General features: G+C 43.3%; 1 protein-coding gene across 1 annotated transcript; it reads left to right on the plus strand.

Annotated features, from left to right (window-relative positions):
• The first annotated feature begins 6427 nt into the window (after positions 1-6427).
• Positions 6428-12677, plus strand: LOC126385751 (alpha-1B adrenergic receptor-like). The gene is made up of 3 exons (XM_050037680.1): positions 6428-7304; positions 11019-11270; positions 11957-12677. The coding sequence occupies exons 1-3, from the start codon at positions 6984-6986 to the stop codon at positions 12503-12505; spliced, it is 1122 nt and encodes a 373-aa protein (XP_049893637.1). The 5' UTR covers positions 6428-6983; the 3' UTR covers positions 12506-12677.
• The last annotated feature ends 9858 nt before the right edge of the window (positions 12678-22535 follow it).

Consider the following 22535-nt stretch of genomic DNA (forward strand, 5'->3'; position numbering starts at 1 on the left):
TTTACAGCTCTGAACTCTGACTGGTTTAAAGATATCTGGCTGCAGGAGGGCGGTGAGGAGAGCCTGGAGTCAGTGTGTGCTGCACATGTGCACATCTGTATGTTAAAGGTCCAGTGTGACAGATTCAGGAGGATTCAGTGGAGTCTATGAGTGAGGATTACAGATTACAACCAGTTGAGACTTCTCCTGGTTAGAATTCTTCAGAGTTCATTGTTCAGGAGCTGAATGATCCTCAGAGGTCTCTTCCTCAGAAACATTTGGACGTCTCTTTGACTGGATGGTGAAAACATTCGATCACTGCCAGGTCAGGGAAAATGTTAGCATGCTCCTTCCACCACCATTTTCTCTGAAATTTTAATAAAATTGTCACTTTATCAACATTGTTTTTTTTTTCAAAATATTTTTCAGACATATTATGAACATTTCTTTAGGACATTTTAATAATAATATTTTTTTTGCCATTTTATCAATATTTTATTTAAAAATATATTAGTTAGTTAGTTAGTCTGGGCATGTTATTATGTTATTATTTTTTGGACTATTTTGAAATATATTTCATTACATTTTTCAATAATAATTTTCAGACATTATATTCACATTTTAAAGGACATTTCAGGATTTTTTTTTCGAATATTTTATCAAATATTTTTCTGATTATTTTAAAAATATATTTCAGACATTTCCATACCATTTTTTGTTTCGAAAATTTAATAATATTTTTCAAACATTTTAAAAATATTTTGCAAAAATTGTGTCAACATTTTTTTTTACATTTTATCACCACTTTTTGGGCATTTTTAAAATATATTTCGGACATTTCCGTACCATTTTAACACTTCCATAAAACCTTTAAACGGCTCATTTTAAGGTAAAGAAAACACAACCATTATGATCATCAGGTGATTACAGGTATAAGTTAATTCAGTGAAAGTGATGAGGTACATTTACTGGACTGTGGACCTCATTGACAGCAGTCTGATGCTGCATTCATGTGGTGTAAGAATAATTGGAAAATTCAACGCCTCCTCAAGTCAGTTTCTCTGAACGTCAGCTGAACTATTGGTCCATGACTTTGACATGTTGTCTGCAGAAACATGACACACGAAAGTAAATGTTTGGTGGTTAGACATGTTTTATGAGTTCATGTATCAAATATTCTGCCCAATAGAACTCTGTCTGGTTGTGACCTTCAGTTTCTGTCCACATACAGTGACCTAGAGAAGTTACTTATCAGCAGGAGGCCTGTTGGAGACGAGCCAAGCCTGCGCAGAGTTGATCGCTGCAGAAACACATTTTCTGAGTTCATAAAAACTCTTTAAGTTCAAACTGTGGAGTGAAAACAGAAGTTAAACGTCTGTATGATTATTATAGTGAATCTTAACCTGCAGCTGAAGGACGAGCGGCGTCCAGACCTTTATTAATCCACTGTCTGCTGACAGAGCTCATTTTCAGACGAGCCCCGCAGGTGACATGGAACACAGAGTAGTGACACACACACACACACACACACACACACACACACACTGAGTGTTTCATCAGAGCGAGCAGCTCTCCTTAACGCCTCCAGCTCACTGATGACGGGGCTGAAAAATGTCGCTCTCTGAGGGGTAAACAAACCAACAACGTGTCAGCGACGCTCCATCGACCAATCAGAGCAGCACAAACACACATCACATCACACACTGCGTCTGTACGGCTGCGTTACACCCAGAGGAACTCTGTACAGTGAAGAGGGACCAACGACCGAAGCACCGCCGTACTCACTGCAACACAAGTGGATTCACCCGCCACTGAAAATAGTCCCAATAAGTCCTCCTGTTTGTTTGATTAAAACGAGAAAGACTCAAATTTGCATGTCTCAGTGTCCTCAAATGAGACGATGACAAAGTCCCAGTGTCCTCAAATGAGACGATGACAAAGTCCCAACGTCCTCAAATGAGACAATAAACAAAGTCCCAACGTCCTCAAATGAGACAATAAACAAAGTCCCAACGTCCTCAAATGAGACGATGACAAAGTCCCAGTGTCCTCAAATGAGACGTTAAACAAAGTCCCAACGTCCTCAAACGAGATGATAAACAAAGTCCTAACGTCCTCAAACGAGACGATAAACAAAGTCCCAGCGTCATGTTTTTACATGGATTAGTGTATTGTGGTCTCACAACCACCAGATGGCACAAACAGCGTCCATGAACGAGGACACCAGGTCTGAGTTCAGCAGAATGAAGTACAAGGAGTGGCAGAACCAGGATGTGATGTCCTGCACCTTACATGTGAGGACGCAGGGTCTCAGTAGGTTTATAAAGGAAGTCTATGAGGAGAGACAATCATAGACGCAGTACCAGGAGTGACCAGCGGCTGAGAGGAGGCGCTGCATCACGTCTATAAATACACGTGTCAGACACGTCTTAAAAACAACAGGAAGAGCTGTCAGATGACCTGCTGGGCTTATTTATTCATGTAGTTCAGTTTATATCTAAACTCAGAAAGTCTCTGATGAAGCGATGACAGACATCACAGGAACTTTCTCCGCCCACCTGAGGATCTGCACACTGATTGGCTATCGCTCTTCCCACACCAACAAGAGGTTATTGTTGCTCTGCTGCCAACAGCATGGTGCACATTTCTGACTGATCTGAAAATAGATCTCTCTCACATACACACACACACACACTGCACAAACAGTAACTCGCTGTGTGTCTGATGGGGATTTAGATTTTCTGCGTCTCATTCGTTCCTCTGAAACCAAATCGTGTTTGTGTCTTCAACCAGGGACTGAAGGATTAATTCAGATTTAACAGAAAGATATGTTTCTTTATTTATCCAGGAGAAAATTATATTTTTATAGGAACAAGTGCAAATGAAATCAAAATATAAAGGATTATCAATAAGGCGCAAAAACCAAATGTCACAGTGCAGGTTAATGATAACTAACTAATGTCCTCTGATGGAGGATCATTTGAGATTATTAGTCTGGTTTACCTGTGCATACATTTTGTAACCGCTTGGAGGAAACCCACGCTGACACGGGGAGAACATGCAAAGTCCACACAGAAGGGCTCCCTCCTGGAGCTGATCAATCAAACAGGAAATAGTTTATGTGTTGGGACTATTTTTGTGGGATCGAGAGTAAAAAGATTAAATTGCTTCAAAGTGCATTGAATGAACTCTGTTATGTAACCTTAATTAAAGTAACTAAGTTATTCACTTAACAGTCGCAGCCCCGTGGCTGCAAAGACTTTAAATAAACCCGTGACACAGGCTGTTCACAGAAACATTAAATAATTATTCATTATACGTCTACATTACAGAGAAGAATATTTTACTGCACTGTGTTTGTCTGACAGATACAGTTTAAGATTTTACATTAAAGCATGATAAGCTGATAAAATAGATAAATAATAAATCATATTTTAAAATGTTAAATGTCTAGTCCCTGTTTGGTCCTGGAGTGCTAAACCACAGTACATACAAGGACTGTTTGTGTTTTGCTCCTCTGGGCCACCGTACTAACACTATTTAGAATTTAGAACATATTTATTTTTCCTGTTCTGCCTCTAAAGAATATCTGCTGAGAGTTATAACTCTTTTCATGTTTTGTTTTTTAACCAGTGTTGTTGCTTTTTGCACCTCAGGGCCACCGTACATGTGACTGCTGGCCCAGTTTAATATGCAGCTCAGTTTAAACACAGAGTCCCTGCTCCATCTGTGTTTCAGCTGAGAGCCTGAAAGACACTGAGGACCTCTGTGCTAACACATCACAGCCTCAGCTAATGTCCTATGTCTGTCCATATATGGACCTTTAAAATATGATAATAATAATAATAATGATACATTTATTCATATCACACTTTTCAAAACAGACGAGACAAAGTGCTGCACAAGATAATAAAAACTGTGAAATGAAGCAGGAGTATAAACTATGAGCTCCTCCTGTTAAACATGAAGTGGTAAAACAAATAAATATACAGAAATGTGTATAAATATGCTCAAACACACACTCACACACACTCTCTCACACACACTCTCACACACACACACACACACACACTGTGCGCACAAGCTTCAGCACATAAACACAGATATACACATACAGACACTGGGACCTTATAGAAATGCCATCATGAAAAAAAAGTGTTTTTAAATGTTTTTTAAAGATGGATACAGACACAAATGACCATAGCAACAGGAAGTGCGTTCCTCAGTCTGGGAGCCCTGACGGTGACGGCCTGATCTCCTCTAGTTATGAGATGGGCAAGAAGTAGCTGACGAGATGATCTCAGAGCGCGTTCAGGATCACTGAGGGATCCATGATCAGGAGCTCGTCCAAGTCATGCTTTATGGCCGGTATACACTGTGCGATTTTGGGCAGTCCCAGACAAAAGATGGCCATCGTGGGAGAAACGTGGCGATATCTTTGGTCGTGGCTCTAAAACGGTGGTCTTCCGTCACACTGTGAGACAGGTTCAAGGACGGCCGTTGTCAACGTCTTGCGACCAAAGATAACCTGAGATAAAATTCTGACGGTGTCAGAAATTTAGGATGACCATCTCACAGTGTGACAGCTGCTACGATCTACGTCTACTAATCAACCAATAGAAATGCAGCAGGCAATGACGCAATGGTCACCGCGACACCGGCGCTAAACCCAAACAAATGATCGCTTGCCATGGAGGTAAAACGAACAAAAAGAAGTGTGTGGAACTCCCAGAAAGAGGAAAGTTTGGTGGAGCTGTGGCAGCAGAAGCCTTGTTGATTTGATGTTTCCTCCAGCTGCTATCATGACCGCCAGAAAAAAGACGCTACATGGAAGGAAATTGCAACTGCAACTTCCAGGTGAGCAAGCTACCTATGGTGGCGCAGATGGATGACGTACGCTGATGCGGTGCACGCTGATGACGTTGCATATTGACGTACGTCGTAACCTGCGATTCAGTAGTAAACAGCCATCGTACAATCTGCACACATCAAACATTACGTCGTACCAAAGTTTATTAGATCCACGTCTCACAGTGTGTCATGCAGTGGTCTTATAAGATTGCTAAAATCGCACAGTGTATAGAGGGCATTAAAGGTAAGAAATAAAATGTTAAAAATAATTCTAAAATGGAGGCCGGTGCAGCGATGCTCAGACAGGTGTGCCGTGTCCCTTTTGTTAATGAAGTCCTGCAGCAGAGCTGTGAACCAGTTGTAGCCGTGAGAGTTGCTTCTGACTGATGTTGTGCTCATGACAGGCGCGAAGGAAACAATTCATACGAGTGAATTCAACGTAAAGTCAATGTCAAGACGCGATTAGATTCAAATTCCTGCCAGATGGTGTGATGGACGCGATGCAAATGATGCAAAATAGGGGAGTTCAGCAAGAGATCTGAACTCCAGCATCCAGTTTGAGCCACGACAGCCAATCAGCTGTGAGATCCTTCAGGGACGTATGACGCCACAGACGTACTGGCAAAAGTTAATTCACTGATTCAGTGATTCACACGCGTATGAAGCGAGTCATCATAAAATATTCTAGCGTTCAAACTCATGTGAACAACATGACGCGAAAACTCACATGGTGTTTGGTCTGAACGAGACGTGACGCAGGAATATGGAGTCGCAAAAGTCAAGTCTGAAAATGATAAAATCATTTATGACCTTTATGATTTTAGAGACGATGTTTTGATCAACATTCTGAATCCGATTTGGACGAAGAAGCAAATGAGTTTGGTGGGACGAAACAGGATCTCCATGACGACCACAGAGGAGACGGAGACAACACTGAACGTGACAACGTGTTCCCCGGCTATACCTCCAACAGACTGTTATTTTCATCACTATTATTATTTTTATTAATACAATTTTAAATGAGGGCGGCACGGTGGTGTGGTGGTTAGCACTCTCGCCTCACAGCAAGAGGGTTGCCGGTTCGATCCCGGGCGTGGGAGCCTTTCTGTGTGGAGTTTGCATGTNCTCCAGCCCCCCCCGACCCTCAAAAGGATGAAGCGGTTAGAAGATGAATGAATGAATGAATTTTAAATGAAGGAAATGAGAAAAAAATGTGACTGTGAAATTGATTTTATGCTTGAAAAGGACGTCCTCTGACAAATATGCATTTTTCTCAGCTTTTTGGCCCAAATGTTTTTTAATAAAATGAAAATGCACAAATTCAAGTGTTGATAAAAAAGAACTGGAGTAAAATAGAATAAAATGTTTCTTGTGTATAAAAACAGAAGGTCTGTTCTTATATTGTTACATATTCATAGGAGAAATTATTCTGTGTCTTTAACCATCAGTGAATATGATAAAACTGCTGGCGGGGAAAGTCTTTGAAAATAAAAATAAATCAGAAAAAATACAGGCGACGATACAAAACACAGATTCAACAATAAATATGAACTTAATCATGTCTTTATTTCTTTCCATGTAGTGCTGATGGTTTTGGCAGCTCTCGGCCACCGTACAGTCCAACCTGCTTTAGACGCACTGCATTAAACTCCACAGAGAGACAGACAGTGTCTCAGTGTGTCTCTGTCCCCCTGAGAGACAGACAGATGGATTCTGTGTCTCTTTTCTTTTTTCCTTCCTGCAGTTGAAACTTTCCCACATGAAACACTTGGACCATAAAAGGACACACAGACCCGTGACCCGCTCCCGCAGCCGCACTTTCCCCCGAGGAGGAGCTCTGCGGGCCGGCAGCGGGCTGTCAGAGTGACCGCCCCGGAGACACGGAGCTGACCCGCGCCTCCACCTGCTCCACCTGCTGCAGCTGCTCCAGCCATGGGCTTTAACCTCACACAGCACCTCGGATTCTTACGGATTTTTACCGGCAATTACTCGGATGTTTTAACCATTAAGACACTGCCGCTGTTTCTGCGCCAAAATCTGCCTCAATAAGAGCGCGCGCACACTTTCACCGGTTTTAATTAAATATTCATGTTTTTAATGTAAAATATAAAAACCCGTAAATAACCCGTGTTTGTACCCGGACCTCCTTCAGCATGAGTCTGTGGACCAACGGCTCCTCTGCGGATCTTTACCCCGGGACTCAGCCGCCGCTGCCGGGCACCAACTCCTCCTCCAACCGCACCGACGGCTCCCCGCAGCACCACGCCGCCCCGCTGGACCTGAGCCGGGCGGTGCCGGTGGGCATGGTGCTGGCCTTCTTCATCATGTTCGCCATCGTGGGGAACATCCTCGTCATCCTGTCGGTGGTTTGTAACCGACACCTGCGGATCCCGACCAACTACTTCATCATCAACCTGGCCATCGCGGACCTGCTGCTGGGGACCACCGTGCTGCCGGTGTCCGCCACGCTGGAGGTCAGAGCTGCAGTTACTGATCATAGATTAGATCTTTATGGTGTCAGATCAATACAGGAGAGAGAAAAGGAAATAAGGTGCAATTAGAATTAATCCACTAATGCATTATCAAAGAAATACATTTTAAATATTTACACTTCTTCCGACATAAATATTTTATTTTTCGTTTAATAAGTAAATTAAATGAACAATTAAATACTTCACTTTGGATTCTGACAAACTGAAACTGATCATTTACAGTTTGGTGATATTTTATACATTAAATGTGTTGATGTTTAAAAATAATCAGTAGAAGAGACGTAGGGATGGAAAAATAAAGAAAAAGAAATCAGGGAGCAGCTAAAAGACAATGAACAACAATACATGAACACAGTGTTAAATATTTAATGGTGCATTTACTGTAAATTGCAGTAATCCAATGTACATAAACTGAGGTTACAGTTAAATACAGTAATTTTACAGGAGCATGCTGCTAAATCACAGTAATGTGCAGGTACCACTACAGTGAGAGCACAGTATACAGCTGTCAGCTCACAGCTATTTACTGTCAATATAATACAGTAATTAACTTTAAATGTACAGTCGCATATTTTACAGTGTCGCTACTTGTTGCATCACTTTCACAGCAAATTACTGTATCATTGGTAAATTGTTATGAAATGACAGCTGTATACTGTGATCTCACCGTAGTTATGCCGGCACATTACTGTGATTTAACAGTAAAATTACTATATTTATACCTGCAGACTTTCACAATAAAATTCTGACTTTAGATAAATATCACAGTAAAAGCCTGTGAGGTGATAATAATGCCATTTATTATGAAATATTACAGTTACATATTGTAACTTCTTGGAAATAAGTTGCAGTGTAAATCAGACTTGTTTAATTTAATCACAGTTAGATTTTTGACATTCTGATGACTTTCTCCATCTAGACAAAGACTCATCGGACTGCACAGACACATGAGAGTAAAGAAGCTCATCTGCAGCATGAATCCATATTTCAGTTTTAAGAATTACGAAGCTTAGAAACCAACAAAACTCAGTATTTGACTTCCTGTGTGGTGTGTACAGGCAGGGGGATTATTGTGGACAAGACTGTGAGAGTAAACTGTATTATCACCATAGTATTCGTGCTAACATGTAGCCTACACTGTGAAATATCTCACTGTACATTTACAGTAAATTACTGGCTACTTGTTGCATCAGTTTAATTGTAAGTTTCTGTATCATATTTAAAGTAAATAGTTGTGATCTGACAGCTGTGTACTGTGATGTGACTGTAGTTATACCTGCAAATTACTGTGATTTAGCAGCGTGCTGCTGTACACTTACTGTATATAACTGTAACCTCACAGTTAAAGCCTGTTACATTACTGTGATTTAGACAACCTGGTCTCACTCCGAAGTCGTCGAAATCCAGCGCTTGGCCAGTGACTTGTGGCGTCAGACACTGGCGAAAAAGCCGTCCATTAATGTCGGCATGAAACGCAGCCGGTCGCCGTTATAGTTTAAAGGCGCTCGGTGGCATCGGGGGAAACACAGCAGGACACAAACGGAAGTTAAGGTGACAAAAGTCAGAGTCAGGTCGCTTTTAGTCTGAGTGGGTGGAAGTTCGCTGCAAAGATCAGCCTCTCATTGGGCGGAATGAGCCACCCGCTGAAGTCCCGCCCTCCCACCTCTGGTTGCAGTTTTCAACACGTCCTTTACCAACTTTTGCAGTGTTTGATCTTGCGGGGATGTAGCCATTTTTCTGCCATGGTTTGCATCCTGTAGGCGATATTTTTGTGGGCGTGTTACACCAAAACCTGTTTCCCCCGGCAATATTTTTGCAAGCACACCGTTGCTGTGGCACCGCCCAGAACGATTGTGATTGGTTGAAAGAAATACAAGCAGCCGGGGCGTTTTTTTCTCCAATCTCAAAGTGAGTCTTTGATCTGAACTGGGCTTAAGTCTTATTCTTTGGTCCCGTGTCATCACGTGCCGGACCTGGAAGTTGTAATTCCACTGTATGGCCACTGTGTCAAATTGGCTCTAAAGTCTGGCGCACTTCACAGAACACACGATATGTAGATTGTTGCACGTAATGTGGAACCAGAGTTCAGAGCCTGTGCTGAGGTTAGCACAACAAGCTGCTGGCTGTGAATCAGCCACACCATGACGAGCACAGATGAAATGATGGAGCCTGAGGTCCTGTTTATACGACAACGATTTCAACTGAAAACAGTAAACTTTAGTTGCGTTTTGGCTGATGACAGCGGCGTTTTGGGTGCCTGAAAACGCAACGTTTTGAAAATGGGTTCCAGAGTGCAATTTTTTGGAAATGGCAGTGTCTCCGTTGTCATGTAAACTTGCAATATGCAGTTCCTCTGAAAACTGAGACTTTTCGCACATGCTCATTACGGTTCCAGTCACTAGGCATGTGCGAGAAAGTCGACCATCACAACAACAATGCTGAGTTCTGTTTGTGCTGCTCGCCCTGTTGATTTTATCAACGCTTCTCCAGCAAAGTGTAGATCTACTGTGGCAACTCCACTCTCCAGCAAAGTGTAGATCTACTGTGGCAACTCCACCTCGTCACGGTCCTCTCCGCTCCTCTCACCCACGGAGTGGAGAGCACCGCGGAGGTCAGGCAAAGCGGGCCGACATTGTGTATCCCAGAACGGGTGCTCAAGTGTGGGTGAGAGGAGCAGCGAGGACCGGCAGTGGTAATGTATAGTTACCTGGGCTTCATCAATCAAATTACGCGTTACTGCCCAACACTGATTATAGCTATTTAAAGAAAGTAGTATTTGGGTATAGCAAAAACTAAAAATAAACCTCAGGTTGCAATTTAAACGGTCCTAAAACTGCAGCCTCCAGTACTGCAGCTTTACTGTACTCGATTTTGCAGCTCCATGTGAACAGGGATCGTTTCAATAACGTCGTCATATAGATGTGGAAGTTTTCTAAAATGCAAAGGACAGACTTCTCCGTTTTTAGAGAAACCGTTGTCGTCTACACAGGGCCTGAGTATTCCCGTTAGCTGCAACAGCAACATAGTGAGGGTTGTGTAGAAGATGAGGACGGCGTGTCGGCGTCTCTCCACTGTTGTAAATGGAAACACATCCAACATGCTAACATGTTGAACAGCATCACCCAGATGTGCCGGTCACCAGGATCAGAGAAAACAAACCGGAGCTCATTAGCATATAGATAAGGTGGAACTAATGAAACTCTCCCCTTCATGCACGAGTTTTATTTTATTATTGATGTCATCAGTGATGCTTTTCAGTTTTACAGAGTTTTATAATGAAAGTATTTTACTAAAATGTCCCCTCGGCCCCCAGCAGGAGGACCGTGTCTGTCTTTGTTCTACTGTCCCATCAAAAGAAATAAAATCAAACACATCCTGATGCTTTTGATTTTTTTTTTCTCGCTGCATGAACTCACACTGAACTGTGACTCCCGTGTATCGTTAACGCCTCAGAGAGAAGTTTCCCTCTGAAATGAAAGTGAACTAGCTCACCTGGTAGAGCAGGTGTCCCATGTACAAAGGTTGAGTCCTTGTTGCAGCGGCTGTGGGTTCAATTCCAACCCACCACCCTTGCTGCATGTCCTCCGCCCTTTCTCTGCCCCCGTCATGCTTCATCTGTCCTATCAAACAAAGACAAAAAGAGGCACTCCTGTGCAGAACCTCTGAAGTGTTCTCAGCTACTTCCTGTCCCCGCAGGTTCTGGATTACTGGGTGTTTGGTCGGATCTTCTGTGACATCTGGGCGGCGGTGGACGTCCTGTGCTGCACGGCGTCCATCATGTCCCTGTGCGTCATCTCCATCGATCGATACATCGGCGTCCGCTACCCCCTGCAGTACCCGATGATTGTCACCGAGAAGCGGGCGCTGCTCGCCATGCTGGGCGTCTGGGTCCTCTCCATTGTCATTTCCATCGGCCCACTGCTGGGCTGGAAGCAGCCTCCTTCACAGGTAGGGAAACAACGCATCGTTAGCACATTAGTTGGCTCCTGTCCTCAGAGAGACGGGGTCAGCGTGATGAGTATTTACAGGATTTATTTAATCATTAATGTTTAAATACGAATGAAACGAACGTCCATCACATTAACTGATGGCACCACCAGGGTAGAGTGGAAGGAAGCCAGCGCCACTGCTTATTTGCAAGTACTGCTCGTAACATCGTCCTAGTGGTGTGACGGTGTTACTGACACTGCTAGCGGTGATAACAGAGCTAACAGTGAAGTTAACGAGTGAAGTTGAGCCACTTATTCACCAGGACGACCTGGGGGGAGACAGGAGGGTGGGCACCACGTTTCCAGCAACACCTTTGGGTCTGGACGACGTTACTCACGGTAATCGCCAAATGAGTGTGCAGCTAGCTAACTCTAACCAGAGCCAGTTGGTGTGCAGTGCAGTACGCTGAAGAGTAGCAAACTTCACCAACCAACATGTGTAACCAGTTAAAATATTAACCAAAACCTTTTATTTAACAGTTAAAGTGAGAAGTGAAGGCTTTTGGTTTTAGAATATTTAGTCATCAGGAGTCATAAATGAAGGAGTTCTCCAAATATAATGACGTCTCTCTAACTGATCACTCAGGAGAGATTTCTGTAGAAGTTTGTTAATAATCAAAGTTTATCTCTGCTGGTCTCCTGCAGGACGACACAGTCTGTCTCATCACTGAGGAACCCTTCTACGCCCTGTTCTCGTCGCTCGGTTCCTTCTACATCCCCACGGCCGTCATCCTCGCCATGTACTTCCGCGTCTACATCGTGGCCAAACGCACCACCAAGAACCTGGAGGCCGGTGTGATGAAGGAGCGCCAAGAGGACTCCAACGAGCTCACCCTGAGGATCCACTGCAGGAACCAGAACGATCTGTGCCCCACCCCCAAGGCTGGAGGGGGCGGGGCCTCTGCCGCACGCAGCACGCTCACTGTCAAACTGCTCAAGTTCTCCAGAGAGAAGAAGGCTGCCAAGACGCTGGGCGTGGTGGTGGGCATGTTCATCCTCTGCTGGCTGCCGTTCTTCCTGGCTCTGCCCATCGGTACGTTCACTGTCTTCATCAGACCTTCATCACTCCGCACATTAAACATCACACAACCTGAAAACATCTTCACCTGTCTGACATCACGTAGCTGCAAACAGAGAGAACCAACAAACACAGAAACTCACGACACAACACACACTGTTTACAGGAGACGTTAAAAATAATGCTGGAACTAGTTTTTATCCCAAGACACTTTCACCTAGTCCTGCCTTCTTTGCTGTGATTGGTTGGTACTCATCACTCTGATGTGTCCAGGTTAAGGCAGTTAGCACTGAGGCAAAGAGTTATGTTAGCAGTGTTAATTTTGGCAGCTATTTTAGATTTGGTTTCAGTCTTTAGATAAAAAATGCTTATTTTTCATTTTATTTTATTTAACCAGAAAAAGCTCTTGACATTAAAAATCTCTTTTTTGAGAGTGTCCTCATTATTACAGACGGTCAGAGTTGGGTATAACGCGTTACTTTGTAACGCGTTAGAGTACTTTGATTACTTTTAAAGTAACCCTTACCCAACACTGCAGACGGTAACATCAGTTACAGACACACAACATAGAACAAAAATACAAAATATAAATATACTACTCTAAAACCGTGCCGCCGTGTGGGGCCACACAGTGGTTAGCGTTGTCGCCTCACAGTAAGAGGGTTCCTGATTTGAACCCGGGGTGGAGAAGCCCTTCTGTGTGGAGTTTGCATGTTCTCCCCGTGTCAGCGTGGGTTTCCTCTGCAGGTGTGAATGTGAGTGTGAATGGTTGTCTGTCTTTATGTGTCAGCCCTGTGATAGTCTGGTGACCTGTCCAGGGTGAACCCGCCTCTCACCCAGTGTCAGCTGGGATAGGCTCCACCCCCCTCGCGACCCCCAACAGGATAAGCAGTTACGGATAATAAATGAATGAATGAGCTCTAAGACAGGCAATATACAACACAACATAATTTTACTACAAAGAAAACCCAAAAAGCACATCAGTAAATGCTGTAAGAGAGCCATTGAAATATAAAGAGCAGCTAAGACACACTGTGACATTAACATATAGATGACTGTGTTCACAAATCCTGCAGCAGAGCTTTAAACATCTGAGAGGAACCAATGAGAGAAACTTTAAGTCCTCCTGCAGAAGACTCCACAGATCAGGAGCTGCAGACAGAAACGCTTGTTTGCCAGACTCCGTACGTTCCCTCGGTACAGACAATACAAACAGGTTCTGTGAACGCAGAGCAGAGACGTTTGACTGTGTTTGCTACATGTATGTGACGGCGTGGTTCAACATGTGGGGCGATGAATCCCAGTTTATACCTCTGCCCCACTAATACTTTTAAAAGAACTACATAGTTGAGATGATGTGGGCAGCTGAGGGCGATTCATTAGCATGAGGAGCACTTTGATGTCATGGTAAGGAAGAATGTGGACGTCTGAAGATGCGGTGCGTTCTTTGCTCCAAACTAATTAACCAATGGGCTGACTGCACTGTTGGCTGACACTTACACCCTCCATGCTTGGTCCAGACGCAGGATTGAACCAACAACCTTTGAGTTCTCAAGGTGAGTCCCTGTAGACTCAGCCCTAAATTATTGCTGTCAGAAGTGGGATTTGAACCCACGCCACCCACACAATTTGAAAACAGCGCCTTAGACCGCTCGTCCATTCTGACTTATGTACTTGTGTTGTATGTTGGGAATGGTTGTCGAAATTCTTCTGATGTGTCCTTGTGAAGCCCTGGAAGTTTTTAAATTTTGTCCTTGAACATGTGGCAGCCCTGAGTGATCAGCAGCATCAGCTCAGCACCGCGGTCGCAGCGAATCAGAAGATGAGCAGTTGTAAGAAGTCGTTTTTCTGTCCCTCAGTGATCCGACGCGTCTGTTTGTTTCCAGACTTCAGGAAGTTATTAAACCGTGATTGATGGTGAGAAACTGCACATTATTTCAGTTTTCTTCATATCTGAAATATTTGGCCCGAGCGGCGAAGCCTCAGGTCCCGGATCAGTGACCAATCAGCAGCCAGAGCTTCTGCTGCTTTCTCACAGTGACACAGAGGAGATGAAGACAGGAAGTGAAACACTTGTTGTTTCTTGATTTTGTCTGATGGATTTCCCACCGCACGGACGGCGGAGCGACGCCAGATGTTCCCTGCGGCTGCTGTCACAGATTACAGCTGAGCCTCGGATCAGTCCTGCCGGACGGGAACAACTTGTTTATGTTCGTAAATACTGAGCGGGCCGAGACGGAGCCAGTGAATCACTGATCTGAGGTCTGTGCTCCTTTAAAGGGCTGCAGGCTGCACAGAGACCAAATATATCAGCAGAGCTGCGACAGTCAGTCCGTTTATCGATCGGTCGATCGACAGGAAATCAACTATTCTGATAATCCAATAAATGCTGAGTCATTTTTAAAGCAAAAATATTTTTTTTCCCTCGTGAAAAAAAGCTGTTAAAGCACCACAGATGTTATTAACAAACAATGAGTCACATCCATATTTATACTGGACGTACCCACATGGCTGTGATTTCTGACTCACTCAGGGGTCCGTTTCACAAAGCAGGTTCAACAAACTCTGAGTCTAATCCTGAACTCTGAGTTGATCTACTCTGAGATAGGAAACTCTGAGTTTCCGGTTCCAGAACAGCTGATTTGAATCAGTTTAATCAACTCGGAGTAGTTTCACCTGGAGTTAAGCGCGTGCACCACGACTATAAAAAGCCAGCATCAATGGAGCCCCGATTCGACGAGTCACCATGGCAACGGGAAAGAGGAGGGCTGCATTTTTCACCCCACTAGAATTAGAAATCTTAATGCGCTCATACGGCGAGTTTGAACACGTTTTCAAAAAGAAGTGCAACACCGCTGCAGCTGCTAGAGAGAGGGAGCCGGCGTGGGAGAACATTGCTGCTCGAGTCAATGCTTAAGTTTAAATGTAGTCCTTTGCAATCACAATAATATTACAGGGGAAAACTGCTTGAATGGTAGCCTATTAATTTATTTCATTTAGGTGCAATCCCGCGGGGGAGAAACGCACTTGGCAGCAGTTTAGGATGTAATATAAAAACATTGTTCAAACAGGTAAGACCTCGGCATAATCTCATGGGGGTACCTCATTTTGATCATGTTTTACATTGTAAAGTAAATATTAAGTGGCTGTTTGACTGTGCAGTTGTTTTATCCCCAACATAATGCTGTTTTCACACACATAAATGTCTTCTCATCTATATCATGTTCTGTTAAATAATTAAGCCTATTTAAACTAACACAGACTTCTACTCAGCCAACAGAAAGAAGGCAGATGCCCGTAAAACGAGCACACTTTTCTGACCGCCCTGCATACAGTTGCCTTACTCAAGTGCTCAGCATCTCCGACATTGTACAAAAAACTTCCATTTGCAAAGAAACGCAGCGCAACACACAATATCTGCTGGGATGTGAGAGCATGACTACGATTGGTAATGTTGCAAATGTAAGGACGGATTAGGTTGTGTATGTAGATGATGGACTGTGACGTGAAACGGTACAGCTCAAAAAGATAATTGTGTGGAAATGCTAAAACATCTATGCGCGGTCTGATAACCATCTCCCGACGAATATTTAATTCTCTGCGCAGTAATGCTGCACCTTCATCCACGGGATCGTTATCAAAAGGACATGCCATGTTAGTGAAAAAAGTCGCCACCTACTGTGCCTAATGGACTTCTAATATACTGACTCTGATTTTTTTAATGATTTTTTTAAATGACAGACGGCAGAACTAGGCTACGCCAAAACTCGCCTGCTGACTGAATGAATGAGGAAATCAAATGGAGTGTGTGGCTCTGAAAGAGGGCGGAGACAGAGAGAAACTCGAGATTCATTGAGAAAAACCTGGTCCTGACCAGGTTAGGTTCATAGAGTCTGTTACTACGGTAACTGACCTGACCAGGTTAGGTTCATAGAGTCTGTTACTACGGTAACTGACCGAGAGCTTAAGTTACCTCTCTGTCTGAAACAGGCTAGAGTTACCCCTCTTTCTCTGGTTTGAGTTACCTCCCTTTTTGAAATGGAAAACTCAGAGTTTCCCTCATTTCAGGGTTAACAGACTCTGAGTTTTCACTAAACCTGCTTTGTGAAACGGACCCCAGGTGATCCTGAACACAACCTGAGGCACATCTTCCTTCCTTTGTTGTCACGTTAATTTTGTCAGATATTTTTTACATTTACAACATATTTTTTAGTTTTTGTCAAATGTCCTTGTTAGTTATGTAATATTTATTTCACCTCATTCTGTAGCTGTTGTTTAGAGACCCATCGCTACTATCTCAGCGCAGATGGTGCCACGGAAAGCAGTTTTTTTTAACTGAGACGTTGTTGTTTAACCACACATTCACCACAGTGTTGTTGAAACGTTAAGTTTCAACGTATCTGCTTCAGAATAAAGTACAAATGTAACGTCAGGTTCAGATTACACGACATTTGTCTGTTCCAACAGTCTCTGTGTCAGATTAGCTGATTGTGGAGTGACTTGGCCGACTGACGTGACAGACTGCATGTTGGTCCACGACCAATCATTGCTGGTTGTCTTTCACAACGCGTGTGATGTCATCAGATTATTATTGTCCTATTATTATTATTATTATTGTTATTGTTATTATTATCTCAGTCACTGTGTTTGTTCATGTTTGAGCTGAACTGTTACTGTGGTAACATAAAAAGTGTCACCAGGTGGGCGGAGCTACATTTGAAGTACTGCATGCAAACTATGACAGTCACTGAATCCTCCACAGGAAGTTCCTGCAAATGTTTCACAATAAAAGCCTTTTTAGAAAATGAAGGGATTCTCTCAGCTGAAATGATAAGAGGCTTTTAATTTGAAACAGAAACAGGAAGTGTTGAGTTTGATTAAACTAAGAACAGAATGCTAAATGGTGTGGTGTGTTTAAGATGCAGCTGGTAGCCTCTGCAGCTGTGCTGAGTAAAGGCCCAGACACTATCCGTGAGTTTGATTCCTTTATATCCTCCATTATGAAGAAAGAACATTCTTTGCTAGCTTGATGCTAATGGCAGTACTCAGCGGGTTGATAAAGTGATCCGCCCCTTGCTCCTCCACAGCTCCACCCTCTCACCCAAATATTGTCTGCATCCTGTCTGAACAGCTGTATTTGGATTCCAAAAAGAAGCAGGCAGCACTGTGGGGGTGCTTTACAAACGGGAGAGATTTTAGTAAGGTTTTTTTTTTTAAACTACATTTTAGTCTCATTTTATTTCATCAACTAAATATTGATATAGTCACAGTTAGTGTTGAATGAAGTTGGTGCCGTCTCATTAAGATCTCAGTCATGAAAAAAAAACCATGTCAAGTCAGTTTTTGTTAATGAAATTAGCTTTATTGGCATTAACTGTCAGACAGTGGAACAGCCCACAACTAATGACATTACTCCTCAGAGCGTCTTTACCTGAACACCTGAATACTGACACCAACCTCAGGGACGTATGTGCAGAGAAATAGTGTTAATTTCTTTGATGAACACTACCATGTTCATTGATGTGATGAAAATGTTCATGGTGGACTATCAGACATTGAAAGCAGAGAGCGGCCCTGTCTGTAATGATCTTGAGATGCCTGATGAGCCACAGGCTGGTAAACTCCAGTAAATAGTCTGCACCAGGATGTTTGGGTTGGTGCGAGTTGTGAGCTGTAACTCAGCAGTAAATAATCAGCCGTGTGTGTCTGACTGTGGATGGTGGAGCTGCTGAATGGATTTGTGGAGTTTGTTAGTTGCAGCGGTTAAAGTTATGTTTCTGCTTCTTAACAGTCACATGGATAAGTCAGAGTTTACACTGAACCTGGGGACAAATCCTAGTTGGCTCAGCCCTTAAACCTGTGAACCTGTGTGTGTGTGTGTGTGTGTGTGTGTGGGGGGTATTTCTTGCGATCATAGCCAAAATGTACAAACATGTAAATCACAATCAGTCTGATAACAGATATATTTCAGTCTGGACTGAAGTGAAGGACGGAGCAGGAACACAAACACACAGGATGTTCAGTGCAGAGGGAACTGCTGTGGTGCGTTTCTATCTTGTTGTGTTGTCATATGTTCGGCTGTTCGTGTTCCTTCAGACTCCGTCCTCATATTTCCTGCTTATCGCAAAATCCATCTTCAGGAACCAAACTAGATTCCCGACATCCTGACCGGAGTCAAAGTTCCTGATTTCCTAAAAAGGCTCCTGTAAAGTCTGAGTGTTTCGGCTGTAACCGCTGAGCAGCCGGCGCAATAACACAGTGTCAGTCTTAGCTGAGGTGTTCTACCCACAATCCCTCTGGAGCCTACAGGTGACCTTTGGACCGCAGCCGGTTTCATAAAGAGGTTTAATATTAGCAGGCTGATCCTCTGATGCTCAGACAAACAGTGCTGTGATTCAACATGTTGATTCTGATCAGAAACAGGTTCAAACACAGCGAGCGTTCTCAGAGAGATGCTGACGGTCGCTGAGGAGTTCATCATGATCCTCGCTGCCAAAAATGTCCAGTGACGCATTTGTTTTACGTCTACGAGTAAAAATATGTCATCACTTCAAGGAAACTAATCCCATCTGTGTCGATATGAGATTTGTATTATTATTCTTTGTCTTTAGGGAAGATGCACCCAGTGTGAAAGTCTGGCCCGTACTGATGTTGATATTTATTTCCCTTCAGCGTCGGGGAAACAAACAAATCATCCTTATTAAAACTAACTGAAGTGTTTTGAAGTCATTCAGCCATTCGTTACGCTGCCTTTGAATCAATCATAAATGTTTATGAAGCAACCTTTAAAATAACACAAACATTTTAAGAAACTGCCTCTTTTTGCTGAATCTAATATCTCATAATTCCCTTTCTGTTTTATGTTGCTGTGAAAACATCATTTCTCCTTCAAACAGCTGGATTTATTTAAGTTTCTCACCAAAGGCTGCATTTTACAAGATTACATTGAACACATCATGAGAATGTTATAATTACCTTCACCCAATGCTCATTTTTACTGAGCAGAGCTTGAACGCAGCCACCAGCTGTTAAACCAGAGTCCTGCACAGGTCCACATTGGAAAACCAGCGTCCATCCAAAGCTCAGCACTTATGTCTCAGTCAAAGCCACACCTGTGATCAAACCCCCCCAGGCTCCAGTCCCTCACATGAAGCTGGTTCTCCGTTCTTGAATTGGACGTCTCTTTGACTGGATGGTGAAAACATTCAATCACTGCCAGGTTAGGAAACATGTTAGCATGCTCCTTCCACCACCATCAAACCTCCAAAGGATCTGAACTCCATGTAGGCTGCCACCTCATCCTCAGGCTGCACAGTTTCATGGCTGGAGTCCTCCACGTCGGTGACCAATGTGACCACGGGGTCAAAGGTTACACTTGTGTCACTGACTTTCAAAATAAAAGGAACTGCAGCTTGATAATAGTGATTTAGATGTTAGAATATTACACATGTACTGCACAGCTTTTTACTTTGTTTTATTCTGAAAAATAAAAAATATTTTTTTGTTCTCACCCGCTGCCCGCCTGCGTGGAGTTCAGTGTTGTCATTTCAAATCAACACTTGTTTCTGTTTCAAATTAAAAGCCTCTTATCATTTCAGCTGAGAGAATCCCTTCATTTTCTAAAAAGGCTTTTATTGTGAAACATTTGCAGGAACTTCTTGTGGAGGATTCAGTGACTGTTATAGTTTGCATGCGGTTCTTCAAATGTAGCTCCGCCCATTTGGTGACACTTCTTACGTTACCACAGTAACAGCTCAGCTGAGACATGAACACACACAGTGACTGAGATGATAATAATAAAAACAGGACGAGAATAATTTGACGACATCACACACATCGTGAAAGACAACCAGAGATGATTGGTCGTGTAGTCTGTCGTGTCAGTCGGCCAAATCACGGCGAGATTTTATGACTCCACAATCAGCTGATCCGACACAGTGACTGTTGGAACGGACACATCTGTTGTGAAATCTGAACCCAGCTTTAATGAGACCTCCTGCTCTCCAGAGGATGAACCTCTATGTTTAAATGACTCCATTCATTTGCCTCCAGCGCCACCTTCAGGACAAACTCTTCATCTGTGCTGCAGCTTCAGACGGACGTTAAGTCACTGGTGTAGTTTCATAAGATGCTGAGGGTGACGCAGTGTTCGCTTCCTGCTGAGTCATGATCTGCAGTGCGTCCTCAGTAAATCAGCAGCGAGGACACACTGAACCTCCTTCACCTTTGAAAGAGGACTTGTTTAGATTTAATGCTGCGTGACTTCTTCTTTTATGTGCCGACTGCATTAACGCTGCAGACTCTGTCTTTATTCTGAGTTTATGTTCAGGTGAACCAAAGACTCATGAACTGTGACCCTGCTGCGATCCTCCTGTGGGGGAGAGTTCAAACCGCAGCTCCTGGATCAGTATTTACATGACGAACATGGCAGAGACCCAAAACACTCAGAGATAACTTCCTCCTGTCTTTGAGGGGAGAAGCACCAAACTTGGAGATACATGGTTTTCACCAGACAATGATGCATGGTGTGCAGGTGTCACATGTTTTTCACATGGTGGAGGTCAGGTTCTTCATATATAGTCAGAGACAGCAGCCCGAGGCGCAGGATGGCCTTACAAGTCCATGTTCAGGGAGAAATAATCCACCAGATCACGAGTCTGTGTTATCTGAAGAAAAACCTGATCCTCAGAAATCCTTTAAAGCGTCTGAAATCCTCTGAAAACCTTCAACATGCCGCAGATCACCTGCCTCGTCTACAGGTCACCTCCTCTGTGATCCTGAGGACAGAGGAGACAAGGAGAGGAGGAGAGGAGGCCTCTAATGTGTCTCCTCACTCCCCTCATGTCTCTGTCATGTCTCAGACGAGTCCTTTGGATCAATGACATTATTAATAACGGTATTTTTCACTAATGGAGATGACGTTTACATTTTTTATTCCATAATCGTAAAACCTAAAACAATGACACTGCATATTTGAAAATGTGTCTAATCTCCATGTCACTGTTGTGTTATGATGATATTGACAGTAATATTGGGCCCTATGTGTCGGACACCGGATCAGAAAGTAATTTAAGACTTAAACACTATATCACAGAAATCCTTTCCCTGAACTGGTGAATTTGTATTCTCTCTTAAAGGATAACATCAGCATTTTTCAGCCTGGACCCTGTTTCACTGTGTACACTGGTCAAACAGACTGATGTGGAGTTAATCAGCAGATGTTGTGGTTTAAAATGAGCCCACACTTTTCTATGGGCGTCAGTTTTTGAGCCCTGACGAAGGACAAAATGTGTCCTGTGACAGACGGCACGGCTCGTTGTTTTTTTGCCGAGACGATTTCCAGAAAACCTGCAGCCCATGTACTGATCCGTTAAAGGATAACGTGGACATTTTTCAGCCTGGACCCTGTCTCACCGTGTACATTGATCAAAGAGACTCATGTAAAGAACAGCTTTTAATTGGTCCAGTATTTAGTGAACGGGCTGCTGAAAGATCTGTAATGGGGGCACACGGGGCAACTGAACATCGTCACTGTGTGTCCATTAAAAGTGGTTATTTTCACCACAGAGCTGCTCAGATTGTTTTTATAAGTGTCTCTTTATTTTCCACTTGATCCAGTCTGTTTCTTACTGCCTCATTAGGCTGAAGTCTCATTCTGAATATCAGGAGACGTCAGGAGACATCCCATGCTGCAGCCAGACCACAGTGGAAACATGAGTGAGATTTGGAGAGAGCATTATAACCAGAGTATTGTGTGTGGCTCAGGCCTTTGGGTTCTATCGCTGCCGTATTTATTTGCAAAGAAGTATACGGATGAAAAGTGGAGAAGGAGAGAGGAAAAGGCAACGGAGGTTTTTATTTTACTCTTTTACATATACGTTCCCTCTTCGGCAGTGTGTTTACTGTGTGTTTACTTGTTATTACACTCTCCCCTCTGCTGCTGTAACACTAAACTTCCCCACTGTGGGAATAACAGATGATTATCTTATTAGTAAAGACTGTGTATAGGGTCTCGTACAATAACTATCTATATTATGTAGCCTGACGTGCACCTCCCAGAAATGAAACTGCACGCAGACCTCCTGTCTGTCTCTGTGAGCTGAAACCATTTCCCTCAGTGGAAACAAAGCTTTGATTTACTTTAATTTCACAGATAAGAAACAATAAATTGGGAAGACAATAAAGCCTCCACACACTGTGTGTGAT

Source organism: Epinephelus moara, chromosome 3 (genome assembly GCF_006386435.1).
Source record: "Epinephelus moara isolate mb chromosome 3, YSFRI_EMoa_1.0, whole genome shotgun sequence".
In the NCBI taxonomy this organism is placed as follows: Eukaryota; Metazoa; Chordata; class Actinopteri; order Perciformes; family Serranidae; genus Epinephelus; species Epinephelus moara.